General features: G+C 46.4%; 1 protein-coding gene across 1 annotated transcript in view; it reads left to right on the top strand.

Annotated features, from left to right (window-relative positions):
- The first annotated feature begins 439 nt into the window (after nucleotides 1-439).
- ypel1 (yippee-like 1) overlaps nucleotides 440-20,711 on the top strand; it is a 33,703-nt gene continuing 13,431 nt past the window's right edge. Inside the window, exons 1-2 of the mRNA XM_065026927.1 lie at nucleotides 440-566; nucleotides 13,529-13,841. Of these exons, the coding sequence (XP_064882999.1) occupies nucleotides 13,725-13,841 (117 nt within the window). The 5' untranslated portion in view covers nucleotides 440-566; nucleotides 13,529-13,724. The remainder of the gene's footprint in view (nucleotides 567-13,528; nucleotides 13,842-20,711) is intronic.

Raw genomic sequence — 20,711 nt, 5'->3', positions numbered from 1 at the left:
TCCACAAAACCAAGCCCGCTAATTAAGCTGCACAGTTTTTCATTTGGGACTTTAAACGTGTTGTTCCGACAGTGTAGGCAACCTACTGGATAGCAGGAACCAGCCTAGACAAGGCTACTCTTCATCTCTCCTTTAACTGCCCCAGTCCGCTGTGTTATTTGTGCATGGATTGAATCACTTGAGGCTCAGTCGGAATCTGCAATGATTTGCTCAGACTGGAGAAAGACCCGAGCCGACCGTGTTGAAGCCTAAAAGGATGTACAGATAGGACGGAGTTTGTTTGTGTGGAACCCGGACCCGCATGTTGCTGTTCAGCCGTAGTCTTTTAGCCAACAGTATCTCCTTTATTATTGAGTTACCTGCACAGTCGGGTATTTAGTTAGTTACCTGCACCACTGGGCCGAATGGAAACATGAGTGAAACCCAGTGAGGTGACGTCTCCGTCTTGGGGCCGTGGCAGCCCGGGCACAGACCAAGATCTGTGTTGTGAATGTGACATCCAGCTTCAGCGGAGTAATTATTACCTCCGCCTCCTACGTTCAAAGGGGAATAAAAACTTGTTTTGTGTAAGTATCTGTGTATAATGGTTCTGCTTCAATCAATACAATGATTACGGATATTATTATTTTTAGTTCTGGAGAGTTTAAACTTGGACATGTCCATAGGCTATAACGAGCCCTTTGGTTATAATTTGTTATAACCTAGTTATAAGTAGGCTATAATAACCACATTGAATTTATTTCGTATTCCCACTCGCTTTCAAATGTCACATTGACTGATATCCCATTGATGTTGCCCAGCTGGAGGATAACGATAAAATGACAATAAAATCAGTCGTCTATATGATCCAATGTCAGGATCCAGTCAAATGATTATCACGGTCAATATCGGCTCACCGTCCTAACTGACGTGCGATGTAGCACAGAGCATTACTAAAACCCGACGCAGGATACAAAACACATGACATCATCAGGCTAGCTCGACGCTCCTTCCCTCCTATAGGTTCATTGATGTTTTCCCCGCTGTTGCCATCATCATAACAACACCGGACTTTTTGTTTTGTTATTATTGCAAGTTATTCCATTAATTCGATGACGCACTGCCTATAGATGCTTTCCCGCCTGTAGACTAATATTGCATTAACAGTCATGACTAGTTCGTGGTCTGTTCTATCGGATGCAGTGACGAGAGAGCGTCATGAACAATGTCTAGGCAGACACGTCTAGAGGGAATTGGGTCGTAGCCTAATATCTAAATGTTTTTTATTTGAATCCGGGCAATGTAATGTGAGATAATGAGATTTGTGCGCATAGAGAAGGGCTGGTTTTAGACATCCCATACTGACTCAGTTATTATTTCCAGTATAAGATATATCCCAGGCTGACAGATGTTCCAAGGTGACGCATAGCAAGTGAGAGCTGCGGACAGGATTTGTTTTAAAGATTGTAATCCGAAAGCAATCGATTAAATAATTTACTGCCACTTGTAGGCTGTGCTGTCAGTGGATTTTAAAAATGTATTTCTCAATCAAAATCAGATGTATTTATAAAGCCCTTTTTACATCAGCAGAAGTCACAAAGTGCTTATACATAAACCCAGCCTAAAACCCCCAAAAACAGCAAGCAATGCAGAACTAGAAGCATTGTGGCTAGGAACACTCCCCAGAAAGGCAGGAACCTAGGAAGAAACTAGAGAGGAACCAGGCTCTGAGGGGTAGCCAGTCCTCTTCTGGCTGTGCTGGGTGGACATTATAAGAGTACATTGTCATTAAGGCCAGATCGTTCTTCAAGGTGTTTATAGATGACAAGCAGGGTCAAATAATAATCACAGTGGGTGCAACAGGTCAGCAGTAATATGGATGCATTGACCCCTCCCCTCATACTACTAGCTGAAGATCTCATTTAGAAATGGATTTGGTCAGAAATGCTTTCATGAAATATCAACCTTGTGCCTGTGTTTGTTCACATATAGAAGACAGAACAAATAAGCCCATATTAATATTTTATAGGAAGGAATGTAATTGTATTTCCCCTAACCAGTTGGTCTAAGGGACCTACAGAATATAAACCTATGTTCTTTTTTTAGGCAACATATTATATTCTATAAACAGCCTCACCTGCACGTATAATAAGGCATGTAACCTTGTGTTTATCATGTCGTGATCAGTATGATAATATCTCCCTGTATTTATTTACACATCCGGGTGTTTCTCCAGCTCAGCCGCAGCCTCCCCTTATTGGTCGCTGTAGCTGTCTGTCATAACCTGGGTCTGTCCCCAGCAGTGACGTTAGACGAGGCTACCACGAACACAAAAGACAACAACAAAGACGGACGGAGGAAAAGGAAAGCTTTAGTGATCGCTGCTGCTGGATACCTGACAACATCACTCCTTGACCATTACACAAGCACACTAGAAAGAGGACAACCGTTTCATGATATGAAAAACATTACCATCAAGCACACAAGTCAATATATGTCAAGATTCGCTCTGAGCAGATTCGTTTCAGGTGGTGAGTGTGATACATTGTTACAGACAGTATTGATGATGGGTTACATTGTTAAAGTTGATTTTGTCGCGTGGAGTTATTTTTATTTGTTACGCTCGTCGTTATTATTGTTTTAGATTTGACAGCCAGAACAAAACATTGTCGTTGACCATAAAGACAAGTACATACTTCATACATTTGGTTGTATTAACACATTAATAACATAAAAACAAGCCAGACGTTGTTGAAATGACAATGCCTTTTTGGTATTATTGCTGTCCTTGGGGATCGCAAAACGTGTCTCCTGTTGCTGCATCCAATGTTTTTGCTCATTGGTTTGTTTGTTTTGTTGATTTGGGAGAGAAACCATAGCTGTCCTTTGTTTGGTGTGCTTCTCCATTCTTCTTCCTGTATTGGTTACCTAGACCATACCTCAGTGGTCATGAAGCACGCTGCCTTCTTTTGTTATAAAGAACAGCTCCTGCGCTCGGCTCTGTTCTGCTGTGCGCTTCTTTTTCTTTTGTTATATTTTCACACTGCTGCTTCGAGGTTTCGTGTCATAACTCGTCAATCACATATCCCTATATGTAACTCAATGACAGTAGTGCAAGTTCATTTAGCTGACGTCAAAGTTAAATTGCTGTGGATTTATTTTTCATAGTGTTTAATATAGCTTTTCCTATTTGTGGGTATTTGGATGCCTGGACACGTGATAGATATCCATGCTGGTTTGGTTGGCTAGCTGTGAGACCGCCAGGCTCGAAGCTCCCGTGGTCTTTCTGGGGGAGCGAGGCATCATGGAGCCAGACAAGGAATCCAAATACATTAATCTCACCAGCCAGACCAACCTGGACTCAGGGGTAGACGTTACATATTAAACGTAGATCCAGGGCAGGCAAATTAGTATGATATTAATTGTGGATGTCCATCATCCATTTTCAAATACGAATTAGAATTACTATGGCATGTTACTAATTTCAATTCGTACAATATGTTACACATTTGCTAAACATATGTTAGGAATTCCTATTTGTTGTGGCTAACGTTAGCTAGGTGTCTAATGGTCATTTTTAGCTAGATGGCAAGCATGAGCTAGGCTAGCGGTCAATGTTAAAGCGTTATGTTAGGGTTAGCTAACATGCTATGTAGCTATAAAAAAAAAGTAGTAAGAAGTTGCTAATTATCTAAAATGCTAAAGTTGTCCGTGATGAGTTTCGAACACACAACCGTTGGTTTGCTAGGCATAAGTCATCTTAAGTAATCTTCTACCTTATGTAACCATACCAAACGTAACATATACTAATATCAGTGTCCTGGCTTTACGTTTTATATATTACGTCTAGTTTATGAGACCAGGCTGGCTAATCAGCCACATACACTATGGGTGCTTCTCAATGTGCTTCCGTACTCCACACGCTCATGCGCCGATGATTCTCCGACCACGTTCTTGTGAGGACGAGAGTGTGAAGCATGCATAAAACAATACATTTGAGAAGCACTCGCACTGTATTATCAAAGCTTTTTCAACTGAACCAAGATAGACCACAGCCCTGTCCTTTCAAATGAGCAAATGAGTCATAGTGGGTAGAGCCAAGCACGAGCTAGCGAGATCCTATTGGTGCTTTCTAGCATTTATTTGCATATATCCATTAGGGAACGCCTACTCTGTGAAGTGCACGTGTGCAATAATTCAATTCACCTTTGCACTTCTAAAACAACGTTTTTTTTTCAACTTTGGAAAAGGGTCAAGTCTACAGAACGTAGTCCACTCTGTTCGTAAGAGATTGTAGTTTTGGGAACAGCAAACTGTTTTGAGATCAAATGTTTCATCAATGAGAAATTTTGCAGAATGTCGGTCTTGTTCCATCTTCTCCCACTGCCAACCACTGGGCTTCGTAGTGAAACGCCAAGCGGATGCTTCACAACTATACCCCTGGTGAAATATGTCACATTGTTCTGTGGCTCCTAGTGTGGTGTTGAGATTACCTCTCACTTCACCTCCCCATTCACTGAACCTTCCTCTAAGATATACACAAAGCAAACATTTTACTTCATAATTATCACCTGGATATGTGAATCGTAATAATCTAGCTAGCCAGCTAGTTAAACAGGCAAAAATTACCTAGAACTAATGTTATGCAAGGTAGCTACCAATTCTTCGTGGCTAGCTAGCAAGCTAGCCAGTTAGCCCTATTGACTTACTATGGATTTACCCATTAACTGAACCTTCCAGCCAGGACAATGGCAATAGAGACTAAGCAAGATATACACTAAGCAACAGTTTTACTTCATAACTATCAGCTAGCTATATGTGAATCATCATAACGTAGCTAACCAGATCGTTCAACAGGCAAAAATTACCTAAAACAAAATATTATGCAAGAGAGATGTCAATTCTTGTGTGTTTAGTTAGCTTACAATTCTTTGTCGCTATCTGGCTAGCTAACAGTACTAGTAGTTAGCCAGTTAGCTCTATTGACTTAATATGGGCTTACAATTTACATTACATAACATGCCAAAATGAACATTAACATTATCAAGATAAAATGTTGTAGTTAGGCAACATATGAGATGTTGAATAGGCAACATTTCATTCCAAAGTCAGAGTGTATTTTCTCTCACTTCATCTCAAATAATGGCAGCCATTTTGATTGGAAGACATTTTGCGTCATTTTTTGTGCATACTTTCCGTTGAAGCTTGAATCGATGCTTCATGTACAAATGTACATACGGAGTACGCATTCGATAAGTGCCCTCTGTGCTCCGTATCTCATACACCCCTTCAAATTGGTGAATTCGGGCTATTTCAGCCACACCTGTTGCTGACAGGTGTATAAAATGGAGCGCACAGCCATGCAATCTCCATAGCCAAACATTGTCAGTAGAATGGGCCTTACTGAAGAGCTCAGTGACTTTCAACGTGGCACCGTCATAGGATGCCGCCTTTCCAACAAGTCAGTTTGCCAAATGTCTGTCCTGCTAGAGCTGCCCCCGGTCAACTTTAAGTGATGTCATTGTGAAGTGGAAACGTCTAGGAGCAACAACGGCTCAGTCACGAAGTGGTAGACCACACAAGCTCACAGAACTGGACTGCCGAGTGCTGAAGCTCGTAGCGCGAGCTTTTTTGTCCTCAGTCTCAACACTCACTGCCGAGTTCCAAACTGCCTCTGGAAGCAACGTCAGCACAAGCTGTTTGTCTGGAGCTTCATGAAATGGGTTTCCATGGCCAGTTTCCAATCCTAAGATCTCCATGCGCAATACCAAGCGTCGGCTGGAGTGGTGTAAAGCTCGCTGCCATTGGACTCTGGAGTAGTGGAAACGCGTTCTCTGGAGTGATGAATTACTCTTCACCATCTGGCAGTCCGATGGACTTATCAGGGTTTGTCAGGAGAACGCTACCTGCCCCAATTCATAGTGCCAACTGTAAAGTTTGGTGGAGGAGGAATAATGGTCTGGGGCTGTATTTCATGGTTCAGGCGATGATTGATGATGGATGTGCACCAAGCACAACTTGTGGTGGTGGGGGGAGGGGTTAACATCTCATTCCAAAAAAACACTGTCCAGACAATACAAGAAGACTGGTCTCACCACCAGTGACTCGTCAGTGTAACATGTGATCGGACTTAGTAACTCTCTTCAGTTGTGTTTTTAAAGAAGGGACAGTCCAGCCAGCGGTCCCAGTTGATTGGGGTTTTAGTCTGATGATAGGCTGATAGCACGTCAATATCAGACTGGGTATTTGTGTAAAACAATGACAGAAATAGTATAAAAGACAATATATGTAAGTACCTAAGTACCGGACGACAGGAAGCACATTAGATGTGCAGGATGACAGGAAGCACATTAGATGTGCAGGACGATAGAAAGCACATTAGATGTACCGGACGACAGGAAGCACATTACATGTACCGGACGACAGGAAGCACATTACATGTACCGGACGACAGAAAGCACATTAGATGTACAGGACGATAGAAAGCACATTAGATGTGCAGGACAATATAAAGCACATTAGATGTACAGGACGACAGTATGTTGACAGCAGGAGATTCCTGATTCGTCTGCTAGCTAATGTGATCTTACACCAATAACATACAAAAGCACATCCCACGATACGTCCCACATCTAACAGGTAACATACAGTATATATACATCAGGACATGTACACAGTGGACTCTTACACGTTGTAAATATGACAATATAATACACTATTTCAGAACGTAACCTAACCTTGCATGTCAATGTTAGTAGACTGGGAAGAATTAACATTCGCAACCGTTCCCTATCTGTAAGCATGACCAATGGCATAGCACCTTATTGATATGTACATTTAACCAACCAATAGGAATGCATAAAAACAACCCAGAGGTTGTGCTCGACGCGTCACGGCAGGTCTTTGTTTATAAAGAATGGCATTACAAAAAGACTGACATCTTTATCTATCATTAAAACACATCTTTCACCCCCCAGGGTGAAATTCCCCATTAAAACAGTAGCAGGGTCCCCCCAGGGTGAAATTCCCCATTAAAACAGTAGCAGGGTCCCCCCAGGGTGAAATTCCCCATTAAAACAGTAGCAGGGTCCTCCCAGGGTGAAATTCCCCATTAAAATAGTAGCAGGGTCCCCCCAGGGTGAAATTCCCCCATTAAAACAGTAGCAGCCCCCCCCCCCCCACCCTCCAGGGTGAAATTCCCCATTGAAACAGTAGCAGGGTCCCCCAGGGTGAAATTCCCCCATTAAAACAGTAGCAGGGTCCCCCAGGTGAAATTCCCCCATTAAAACAGTAGCAGGGTCCCCCAGGGTGAAATTCCCCATTAAAACAGTAGCAGGGTCCCCCAGGGTGAAATTCCCCATTAAAACAGTAGCAGCCCCCCACCCTCCAGGGTGAAATTCCCCATTGAAACAGTAGCAGGGTCCCCCAGGGTGAAATTCCCCCATTAAAACAGTAGCAGGGTCCCCCAGGGTGAAATTCCCCCATTAAAACAGTAGCAGGGTCCCCCAGGGTGAAATTCCCCATTAAAACAGTAGCAGCCCCCCTAGGTTGAAATTCCCCATTGAAACAGTAGCAGCCCCCCAGGGTGAAATTCCCCCATTAATACAGTAGCAGCCCCCCCCCCACCCCCAGGGTGAAATTCCCTTGAAACAGTAGCAGGGTCCCCCAGGGTGAAATTCCCCCATTAAAACAGTAGCAGGGTCCCCCAGGGTGAAATTCCCCCATTAAAACAGTAGCAGGGTCCCCCAGGGTGAAATTCCCCCCATTAAAACAGTAGCAGGGTCCCCAGGGTGAAATTCCCCCATTAAAACAGTAGCAGGGTTCTCCCCCCCTAGGGTGAAATTCCCTCATCAAAGTAGTAGCAGGGTCCCCCAGGGTGAAATTCCCCCATTAAAACAGTAGCACGCCCCCCACAGGGTGAAATTCACCCATTTGAACAGTAGCACGCCCCCCCCCAGGGTGAAATTCCCCCATTAAAACAGTAGCAGCCCCCCACAGGGTGAAATTCCCCCATTTAAACAGTAGCACGCCCCCCACAGGGTGAAATTCCCCCATTAAAACAGTAGCAGCCCCCCCAGGGTGAAAATCCCCCATTTAAACAGAAGCAGCCCCCCCAGGGTGAAATTCCCCCATTAAAACAGTAGCAGCCCCCCAGGGTGAAATTCCCCATTAAAACAGTAGCAGGGCCCCCCAGGGTGAAATTCCCCATTAAAACAGTAGCAGGGTCCCCCCAGGGTGAAATTCCCCCATTGAAACAGTAGCAGGGTCCCCCCAGGGTGAAATTCCCCCATTTAAACAGTAGCAGGGTCCCCCCAGGGTGAAATTCCCCCATTGAAACAGTAGCAGGGTCCCCCCAGGGTGAAATTCCCCCATTTAAACAGTAGCAGGGTCCCCCCAGGGTGAAATTCCTCGTTCATGTGTGTCGTGGTTTTCGGACATGAGATGACTTTCTCTCTTACATACACACACATACAACGTCATTTTGGCAGTGCTCTGGTAATGTGCTTGTATTTCTAAAGGTGTTTACAAGCTGATTGTTCACTTAACACAGTGGGGAGGGTTGTGGACGCGAGAGGCTGCTACATGGACACGCATGGTGCCCAACCTGATGACGTGTGTCGTACAGCTGGAGGGGAAATGAATAGACTGACCTCCCGATGAGTCCTTCTCAGATAGTCTATGCAACAACATTAGCATGGTGCTATTTAAAACTAGGCAAATAAAGTTAGGAGAAATAACTTTTAGTATTTGGTCACCATCTAGAATCTGGTTGTCACCTTGACATGCCAGCTCACGTAACGACAAGCCGGTGTGGAGGACCAGTGCAACGGTCCTGTTTAGAGGTGCTTCCTACCGGGAGGCTACAACGGTCCTGTTTAGAGGTGCTTCCTACCGGGAGGCTACAACGGTCCTGTTTAGAGGTGCTTCCTACCGGGAGGCTACAACGGTCCTGTTTAGAGGTGCTTCCCACCGGGAGGCTACAACGGTCCTGTTTAGAGGTGCTTCCTACCGGGAGGCTACAACGGTCCTGTTTAGAGGTGCTTCCTACCGGGAGGCTACAACGGTCCTGTTTAGAGGTGCTTCCTACCGGGAGGCTACAACGGTCCTGTTTAGAGGTGCTTCCCACCGGGAGGCTACAACGGTCCTGTTTAGAGGTGCTTCCTACCGGGAGGCTACAACGGTCCTGTTTAGAGGTGCTTCCTACCGGGAGGCTACAACGGTCCTGTTTAGAGGTGCTTCCCACCGGGAGGCTACAACGGTCCTGTTTAGAGGTGCTTCCTACCGGGAGGCTACAACGGTCCTGTTTAGAGGTGCTTCCTACCGGGAGGCTACAACGGTCCTGTTTAGAGGTGCTTCCTACCGGGAGGCTACAACGGTCCTGTTTAGAGGTGCTTCCTACCGGGAGGCTACAACGGTCCTGTTTAGAGGTGCTTCCTACCGGGAGACTACAACGGTCCTGTTTAGAGGTGCCTCCTACCGGGAGGCTACAACGGTCCTGCCCTTGCCTTCCGTACTTCTAGCTAACGTTAAATTGCTGGAAAATAAATGAGACAAACTAAAAGCACACATATCCTACCATCGGGACATTAAAAACTGTAATATCTTATGTTTTACCGAATCGTGGCTGAACGACGACATTAAAATAACATACAGCTGACAGGTTATACACTCTATCGGCAGGACAGAAGAGCAGCCTCTGGTAAGACACGGGGCGAGGGCCTATGTATATATGTAAACAATAGAGTGTATAACCCACCAGCTATCGGCAGGACAGAAGAGCAGCCTCTGGTAAGACACGGGGCGGGGGCCTATGTATTTATGTAAACAACAGCTGGTGCACGATATCTAAGGAAGTCTCGAGGTTTTGCTCGCCTGAGGTAGAGTATCTCATGATAAGCTGTAGACCACACTGTCTACCCAGTGAGTTTTCATCTGTATTCTTTGTAGCTGTCTACATACCACCAGAGACCGATGCTGGCACTAAAACCGCACTCAATGAGCTGATTAAGGCCAAAAGTTAACAGGAAAACGCTCATCCAGAGGCGGCGCCTCCTAGTGGCTGGGAACTTTAATGCAGGGAAACTTAAATCAGTTTTACCTCATTTCTATCAACATGTTAAATGTGTAACCAGAGGGAAAACATTTCTAGACCACCTGTACTCCACACACAGAGACGCGTACAAAGCTCTCCCTCGTCCTCCATTTGGTAAATCTGATCATAACTCTATCCTCCTGATTACTGCTTACAAGCTAAAATTAAAGCAGGGAGCATCAGTGACTAGATACATTTAAAAAAGTGGTCAGATGAAGCAGATAGATGCTAAACTACAGGACTGTTTTGCTATCACAGACTGGAACATGTTCCGGGATTCTTCCTATGGCATTGAGTAGTCACTGGCTCAATCAATAAGTGCACCGAGGACGTCGCCCCCACAGTGACTGATCAGTTGAAGTTGGAAGTTTACATACACCTTAGCCAAATACATTTCAACTCAGTTTTTCACAATTCCTGACATTTAAGCCTAGTAAAAATTCCCTGTTTTAGGTCAGTTAGTATCACCACTTTATTTTAAGAATGTGAAATGTCAGAATAATAGTAGAGAGAATGATTTATTTCAGCTTTTATTTATTTCATCACATTCCCAGTGGGTCAGAAGTTTACATACACTCAATTAGTATTTGGTAGCATTGCCTTTTAAATTGTTTAACTTGGATCAAATGTTTCGGGTTGCCTTCCACAAGCTTCCCACAATAAGTTGGGTGAATTTTGGCCCATTCCTCCTGACAGAGCTGGTGTAACGGAGTCAGGTTTGTAGGCCTCCTTTCTCGCACACGCTTTTTCAGTTCTGCCCACAAATTTCTATGGGGTTGATGGCAGGGCTTTGTGATGGCCACTCCGATACCTTGACTTTGTTGTCCTTAAGCCATTTTGCCACAACTTTGGAAGTATGCTTGGGGGTCATTGTCCATGTGGATGACCCATTTGCGAGCTTTAACTTCCTGACTGAAGTCTTGAGATGTTGCTTCAATATATTCTCCTCTCTCCCTCCCATTTTCCATTTAAGTCATTTAGCAGACGCTCTTATCCAGAGCGACTTACAAATTGGTGCATTCACCTTATGACATCCAGTGGAACAGCCACTTTACAATAGTGCATCTAAATCTTTTAAGGGGGGGGGGTGAGAAGGATTACTTTATCCTATCCTAGGTATTCCTTAAAGAGGTGGGGTTTCAGGTGTCTCCGGAAGGTGGTGATTGACTCCGCTGTCCTGGCGTCGTGAGGGAGTTTGTTCCACCATTGGGGGGCCAGAGCAGCGAACAGTTTTGACTGGGCTGAGCGGGAACTGTACTTCCTCAGTGGTAGGGAGGCGAGCAGGCCAGAGGTGGATGAACGCAGTGCCCTTGTTTGGGTGTAGGGCCTCCCCTCTCCTATTCTCCCTCTCCCTCTCCTATGCTCCTCTCTCCCTCCCCTCTTCTATTCTCCTCTCTCCCTCTTCTATTCTCCTCTCTCCCTCTCCTATTCTCCTCTCTCCTATTCTCCTCTCTCCCTCTCCTATTCTCCTCTCTCCTATTCTCCTCTCTCCCTCTCCTATTCTCCTCTCTCATATTCTCCTCTCTCCCTCCCCTCTCCTATTCTCCTCTCTCCCTCTCCCTCTCCTATTCTCCTCTCTCCTATTCTCCTCTCTCCTATTCTCCTCTCTCCTATTCTCCTCTCTCCCTCTCCCTCTCCTATTCTCCTCTCTCCTATTCTCCTCTCTCCTATTCTCCTCTCTCCTATTCTCCTCTCTCCTATTCTCCTCTCTCCCTCTCCTATTCTCCTCTCTCCCTCCCCTCTCCTATTCTCCTCTCCCTCTCCTATTCTCCTCTCTCCTCTCCTATTCTCCTCTCTCCTCTCTCCTATTCTCCTCTCTCTCCTATTCTCCTCTCTCCCTCCCCTCTCCTATTCTCCTCTCTCCCTCTCCTCTTCTATTCTCCTCTCTCCCTCCCCTCTCCTATTCTCCTCTCTCCCTCTCCTCTTCTATTCTCCTCTCTCCCTCCCCTCTCCTATTATCCCCTCTCCCTCTCTATTCTCCTCTCTCCCTCCCCTCTCCTATTCTCCTCTCTCCTATTCTCCTCTCTCCCTCTCCTATTCTCCTCTCTCCCTCCCCTCTCCTATTCTCCTCTCCCTCTCCTCTCCTATTCTCCTCTCTCCTATTCTCCTCTCTCCCTCTCCTATTCTCCTCTCTCCCTCTCCTATTCTCCTCTCTCCCTCTCCTATTCTCCTCTCTCTCTCTATTCTCCTCTCTCCCTCCCCTCTCCTATTCTCCTCTCTCCTATTCTCCTCTCTCCCTCTCCTCTTCTATTCTCCTCTCTCCCTCCCCTCTCCTATTCTCCTCTCTCCTATTCTCCTCTCTCCCTCCCCTCTCCTATTCTCCTCTCTCCTATTCTCCTCTCTCCTATTCTCCTCTCTCCCTCCCCTCTCCTATTCTCCTCTCTCCCTCCTCTCCTATTCTCCTCTCTCCCTCTCCTCTCCTATTCTCCTCTCTCCCTCTCCTCTCCTATTCTCCTCTCTCCTCTCCTATTCTCTTCTCTCCCTCCCCTCTCCTATTCTCCTCTCTCCCTCTCCTCTCCTGTTCTCCTCTCTCCCTCTCCTCTCCTATTCTCCTCTCTCCTCTCCTCTCCTATTCTCCTCTCTCCCTCTCCTCTCCTATTCTCCTCTCTCCCTCCCCTCTCCTATTCTCCCCTCTCCTCTCCTATTCTCCTCTCTCCCTCCCCTCTCCTATTCTCCTCTCTCCTATTCTCCTCTCTCCCTCCCCTCTCCTATTCTCCTCTCTCCTATTCTCCTCTCTCCCTCCCCTCTCCTATTCTCCTCTCTCCCTCTCCTCTCCTATTCTCCTCTCTCCCTCTCCTCTCCTATTCTCCTCTCCCTCTCCTCTCCTATTCTCCTCTCTCCCTCTCCTCTCCTATTCTCCCCTCTCCCTCTCCTCTCCTATTCTCCTCTCATATTCTCCTCTCCTATTCTCCTCTCTCCCTCTCCTATTCTCCTCTCCTATTCTCCTCTCTCCCTCTCCTATTCTCCTCTCATATTCTCCTCTCTCGCCTTCTCCTCTCTCCTATTCTCCTCTCTCCTCTCCTATTCTCATCTCTCCTCTCTCCCTCTCCTCTCCTATTCTCCTCTCTCCCTCTCCTATTCTCCTCTCTCCCTCTCCTATTCTCCTCTCTCCCTCTCCTATTCTCCTCTCTCCCTCTCCTATTCTCCTCTCTCCCTCTCCTATTCTCCTCTCTCCCTCTCCTATTCTCCTCTCCTATTCTCCTCTCCCCCTCTCCTATTCTCCTCTCATATTCTCCTCTCTCGCCTTCTCCTCTCTCCTATTCTCCTCTCTCTCCTATTCTCCTCTCCTATTCTCCTCTCTCCCTCTCCCCTATCCTATTCTCCTCTCTCCCTCTCCCCTATCCTATTCTCCTCTCTCCTCTCCTATTCTCATCTCTCCTCTCTCCCTCTCTCCTCCTTCCCTCTCTCCTCTTCTCCCCTCTCCTAACTCTCTGTCTTAATATTCGTCCTCTCCAGGTGTAGTTTCCTCGTGGTTGCTGTGTGGAGCCTGCCGCCACACACCCACTCCTCAACAACGACGGCTTTTGCTTGCATCTTCCAGTGCTTCTTCTGTCAGCAAGTTCAGCAGAGCTGCTGCTCGTCCGCCGCTAGCCCGGACGCCGCAGCCCCCGGCACATCAGCCAATCACAGCCCAGAGCCCCGCCCATGTGACATGGTGAAGATGACCAAGTCGAAGACGTTTCAGGCCTACCTGCCCTCGTGTCATCGCACCTACAGCTGTATACACTGTCGGGCACACCTGGCTAACCACGACGAACTCATCTCTAAGGTAGGGGGGCTTTGAGCGCACACACACACACACAATGCAAAGGAATCCAGTGCATTTTCACACACGCTACAAAAAAATATCAACTTCATTTTGTTGACTAGATCAGAATCAATCAAGTTGTTTACCAGGGAGCAAATCCAGAGCTCTGCTAGCTAGTTACCACTCCAGACACCTAAGCTGATTACCCAGCGAGCCAAAGGTAATCAGCCTCTGAACTCCACCCAGGTTGTCAACATCTATTAGCCTCCTTTATGGATGAGCTCTGCAGACTACCTACTGTACCTGCAGGCTACCAAGCTGCAGGCTACCTACTGTACCTGCAGGCTACCAAGCTGCAGGCTACCTACTGTACCTGCAGACTACCTACTTTACCTGCAGGCTACCAAGCTGCAGGCTACCTACTGTACCAGCAGGCTACCTACTGTACCTGCAGGCTACCAAGCTGCAGGCTACCTACTGGGCAGACTACCTGCCCAGCAGACTACCTACCCAGCAGACTACCTACCCAATAGACTACCTACCCAGCAGACTACCTACCCCTCAGACTACCTACCCAGCAGACTACCTACCCAGCAGACTACCTGCCCAGCAGACTACCTACCCCTCAGACTACCTACCCAGCAGACTACCTACCCAGCAGACTACCTACCCAGAAGACTACCTACCCAGCAGACTACCTACCCCTCAGACTACCTACCCAGCAGACTACCTACCCAGCAGACTACCTGCCCCTCAGACTACCTACCCAGCAGACTACCTACCCAGCAGACTACCTACCCAGAAGACTACCTACCCAGCAGACTACCTACCCCTCAGACTACCTACCCAGCAGACTACCTACCCAGCAGACTACCTACCCAGCAGACTACCTACCCTCAGACTACCTACCCAGCAGACTACCTACCCAGCAGACTACCTACCCCTCAGACTACCTACCCAGCAGACTACCTACCCAGCAGACTACCTGCCCCTCAGACTACCTACCCAGCAGACTACCTACCCAGCAGACTACCTACCCAGCAGACTACCTACCCCTCAGACTACCTACCCAGCAGACTACCTACCCAGCAGACTACCTGCCCCTCAGACTACCTACCCAGCAGACTACCTACCCCTCAGACTACCTACCCAGCAGACTACCTACCCAGCAGACTACCTGCCCCTCAGACTACCTACCCAGCAGACTACCTACCCCTCAGACTACCTACCCAGCAGACTACCTACCCCTCAGACTACCTACCCAGCAGACTACCTACCCAGCAGACTACCTACCCAGCAGACTACCTACCCAGCAGACTACCTACCCCTCAGACTACCTACCCAGCAGACTACCTACCCCTCAGACTACCTACCCAGCAGACTACCTCAGACTACCTACCCAGCAGACTACCTACCCAGCAGACTCCTACCCAGCAGACTACCTACCCAGCAGACTACCTACCCCTCAGACTACCTACCCAGCAGACTACCTACCCAGCAGACTACCTACCCAGCAGACTACCTACCCAGCAGACTACCTACCCAGCAGACTACCTACCCCTCAGACTACCTACCCAGCAGACTACCTACCCAGCAGACTACCCAGCAGACTACCTACCCAGCAGACTACCTACCCAGCAGACTACCTACCCAGCAGACTACCTACCCAGCAGACTACCTACCCCTCAGACTACCTACCCAGCAGACTACCTACCCCTCAGACTACCTACCCAGCAGACTACCTACCCAGCAGACTACCTACCCAGCAGACTACCTACCCAGCAGACTACCTGCCCCTCAGACTACCTACCCAGCAGACTACCTACCCAGCAGACTACCTACCCAGCAGACTACCTACCCAGCAGACTACCTACCCAGCAGACTACCTACCCAGCAGACTACCTGCCCCTCAGACTACCTACCCAGCAGACTACCTACCCCTCAGACTACCTACCCAGCAGACTACCTACCCAGCAGACTACCTACCCCTCAGACTACCTACCCAGCAGACCACCTACCCAGCAGACTACCTACCCAGCAGACTACCTACCCAGCAGACTACCTACCCAGCAGACTACCTGCCCCTCAGACTACCTACACACAATACCCCATAATGACATCACAATACCCCATAATGACATCACAATACCCCATAATGACATCACAATACCCCATAATGACATCACAATACCCCATAATGACATCACAATACCCCATAATGACATCACAATACCCCATAGTGACATCACAATACCCCATAATGACATCACAATACCCCATAGTGACATCACAATACCCCATAGTGACATCACAATACCCCATAGTGACATCACAATACCCCATAATGACATCACAATACCCCATAGTGACATCACAATACCCCATAATGACATCACAATACCCCATAATGACATCACAATACCCCATAATGACATCACAATACCCCATAATGACATCACAATACCCCATAGTGACATCACAATACCCCATAATGACATCACAATACCCCATAGTGACATCACAATACCCCATAATGACATCACAATACCCCATAGTGACATCACAATACCCCATAATGACATCACAATACCCCCATAGTGACATCACAATACCCCATAATGACATCACAATACCCCATAATGACATCACAATACCCATAATGACATCACAATACCCCATAATGACATCACAATACCCCATAGTGACATCACAATACCCCATAATGACATCACAATACCCCATAATGACATCACAATACCCCATAATGACATCACAATACCCCATAATGACATCACAATACCCCATAATGACATCACAATACCCCATAATGACATCACAATACCCCACGATGACATCACAATACCCCACGATGACATCACAATACCCCATAATGACATCACAATACCCCATAGTGACATCACAATACCCCATAATGACATCACAATACCCCATAATGACATCACAATACCCCATAGTGACATCACAATACCCCATAGTGACATCACAATACCCCATAATGACATCACAATACCCCATAGTGACATCACAATACCCCATAATGACATCACAATACCCCATAGTGACATCACAATACCCCATAATGACATCACAATACCCCATAATGACATCACAATACCCCATAATGACATCACAATACCCCATAATGACATCACAATACCCATAGTGACATCACAATACCCCATAATGACATCACAATACCCCATAATGACATCACAATACCCCATAATGACATCACAATACCCCATAATGACATCACAATACCCCATAATGACATCACAATACCCCATAATGACATCACAATACCCCATAATGACATCACAATACCCCATAATGACAAAGCAAAAACTTCTTTATTTTTTTATTTTTGTACATTTACATTAGTATTCAGACCCTTTACTCAGTACTTTGTTGAAGCACATTTGACAGCGATTACAGCCTCCAGTCTTCTTGGGTATGACGCTACAAGCTTGGCACATCTGTATTTGGGGAGTTTCTCCCATTCTTCTCTGCAGATCCTCTCAAGCTCTGTCAGGATGGATGGAGAGCGTCACTGCACAGCTATTTTCAGGTCTCTCCAGAGATTTTCGATTGGGTTCAAGTCCGGGCTCTGGCTGGGCCACTCAAGGACATTCAGAGACTTGTCCCGAAGCCACTCCTGTGTTGTCTTGGCTGTGTGCTTAGGGTCTTTGTCCTGTTGGAAGGTGAACCTTCACCCCAGTCTGAGGTCCTGACCACTCTGGAGAAGGTTTTCATCAAGGATCTCTCTGTACTTTGCTCTGTTCATCTTTCCCTCGATCCTGACTAGTCTCCCAGTCCTTGCCGCTGATAAACATCCCCACAGCATGATGCTGCCACCACCATGCTTCACCGTAGGGATGGTGCCAGGTTTCCTCCAGATGTGACTCTTGGCATTCAGGCAAAAGAGTTCAATCATGGTTTCATCAGACCAGAGAATCTTGTTTCTCATAGTCTGAGAATCCTTTCCTTTTGGCAAACTCCTAGCAGGCTTTCATGTGCCTTTTACTGAGGAGTGGCTTCCGTCTGGGCACTCTACCATAAAGGCCTGATTGGTGTAGTGCTGCAAAGATGGTTGTTCTTCTGGAAGGTTCTCCCATTTTCACAGAGGAACTATGGAGCTCTCTCAGAGTGACCATCGGGTTCTTGGTCACCTCTCTGACCAAGGCCCTTCTCCCCCGATTGCTCAGTTTGGCCAGACGGCCAGCTCTAGGAAGAGTCTTGGTGGTTTCAAACTTCTTCCATTTAAGAATGATGGAGGCCACTGTGTACTTGGGGACCTTCAATGCTGCAGAAATGTTTTGGTACTTTTCCCCAGATGTGTGCCTCAACACAATCCTGTCTCAGAGCTCTACAGACAATTCCTTCAATCCCGTGGCTTGGTTTTTGCACTGACATTCACTGTCAACTGTGGGACCTTTATATAGACAAGTGTGTGCCTTTCCAAATCATGTCCAATCAATTGAATTTACCACAGGTGGACTACAATCAAGTTGTAGAAACATCTTAAGGATGATCAATGGAACCAGGATGCACCTGAGCTCAATTTCGATTCTCACAGCAAAGGGTCTGAATACTTATGTAAAAAAGGTATTTCTGTTTTTTATTTTTAATACTTTTGCTAAAAATTATAACCTGTTTTCGCTTTGTCATTATAGGGTATTGTGATGTCATTATGGGGTACTGTAGATTGATGAGGAAAAACATGTATTTAATACATTTTAGAATAAGGCTGTAACGTTAGAAAATGTGGAAAACGTCCAGGTGTCTGAATACTTTCCGAATGAACTGTACCTGCAGACTACCTACCTGCAGACTACCTACCTGCAGACTACCTACCTGCACAACCCCTGTTTGTTTAGTATGTTTGTGGGTGTGTGTGTGTATATGTGTATATATATATATATATATATATATATATACAGTGGGGAGAACAAGTATTTGATACACTGCCGATTTTGCAGGTTTTCCTACTTACAAAGCATGTAGAGGTCTGTAATTTTTATCATAGGTACACTTCAACTGTGAGAGACGGAATCTAAAACAAAAATCCAGAAAATCACATTGTATGATGTTTAAGTAATTCATTTGCATTTTATTGCATGACATAAGTATTTGATACATCAGAAAAGCAGAACTTCATATTTGGTACAGAAACCTTTGTTTGCAATTACAGAGATCATACGTTTCCTGTAGTTCTTGACCAGGTTTGCAAACATTGCAGCAGGGATTTTGGCCCACTCCTCCATATAGGCCTTGTCCAGATCATTCAGGTTTCAGGGCTGTCGCTGGGCAATACGGACTTTCAGCTCCCTCCAAAGGTTTTCTATTGGGTTCAGGTCTGGCTACTGGCTAGGCCACTCCAGGAACTTGAGATGCTTCTTACGGAGCCACTCCTTAGTTGTGTGTTTCGGGTCGTTGTCATGCTGGAAGACCCAGCCACGACCCATCTTCAATGCTCTTACTGAGGGAAGGAGGTTGTTGGCCAAGATCTCGCGATACATGGCCCCATCCATCCTCCCCTCAATATGGTGCAGTCGTCCTGTACCCTTTGCAGAAAAGCATCCCCAAAGAATGATGTTTCCACCTCCATGCTTCACGGTTGGGATGGTGTTCTTGGGGTTGTACTCATCCTTCTTCTTCCTCCAAACATGGCGAGTGGAGTTTAGACCAAAAAGCTCTATCTTTGTCTCATCAGACCACATGACCTTTCTCCCATTCCTCTGGATCATCCAGATGGTCATTGGCAAACTTCAGACGGGCCTGGACATGCGCTGGCTTGAGCAGGGGGACCTTGCGTGCGCTGCAGGACTTTAACCCATGACTGCGTGGTGTGTTACTAATGGTTTTCTTTGAGACTGTGGTCCCAAGCTCTCTTCAGGTCATTGACCAGGTCCTGCCGTGTAGTTCTGGGCTGATCCCTCACCTTCCTCCTTATCTTGAGATCTTTGTACTAGTCCAGTTAGAATCAAAGGAGGAGGTCAGTCCTGTTAGAATCAGAGCAGGTGGTCAGTCCTGTTAGAATCAGAGCAGGTGGTCAGTCCTGTTAGAATCAGAGCAGATGGTCAGTCCTGTTAGAATCAGAGCAGGTGGTCAGTCCTGTTAGAATCAGAGCAGGTGGTCAGTCCTGTTAGAATCAGAGCAGGTGGTCAGTCCTGTTAGAATCAGAGCAGGTGGTCAGTCCTGTTAGGGTTAGAATCAGAGCAGATGGTCAGTACTGTTAGGGTTAGAATCAGAGCAGATGGTCAGTCCTGTTAGAATCAGAACAGGTGGTCAGTCCTGTTAGAATCAGAGCAGGTGGGCAGTCCTGTTAGAATCAGAACAGGTGGTCAGTCCTGTTAGAATCAGAACAGGTGGTCAGTCCATTTCAAGTGTTCAGCAGTCTGACAGGATTGTAGATGGAAACTCTCTGAACCTGTTGGTATCAGACCTCATGCTCCGATACCGTCTGCCTAACGGTAAGGGAGTGACCAGCTCGTGGCTGGGGTGTGTGGGGTCCTTGATGATGCTTCGGGCCTTCCCCAGGCACCGTTTCCAGTAGATTTCCTAAGCACCCATGAGTGAATGTTGTAGAGTAAGTCTCAGAAGCTCTAAGCTGGTGTCTGGGTCTATGTTGGTCTTTGAGAGTTTTGGAGTCAGGGACCATGTGTTCTCAATTCAATTTCAATTCAAAGGTCTTTATTGTCATTGGAAACATATGTTAACATTGCCAAAGCAAGTGAAATAGATAATAAACAAAAGTGAAATAAACAATAAAAACAGTAAACATTACACTCACAAAAGTTGCAAAAAGAATAAAGACATTTAAAATGTCATATTATGTATATACAGTGGGGCAAACAAGTATTTAGTCAG

This window comes from Oncorhynchus nerka, linkage group LG13 (genome assembly GCF_034236695.1).
Source record: "Oncorhynchus nerka isolate Pitt River linkage group LG13, Oner_Uvic_2.0, whole genome shotgun sequence".
NCBI lineage: Eukaryota > Metazoa > Chordata > Actinopteri > Salmoniformes > Salmonidae > Oncorhynchus > Oncorhynchus nerka.
This window is presented reverse-complemented; position numbering and strand designations above follow the sequence as displayed.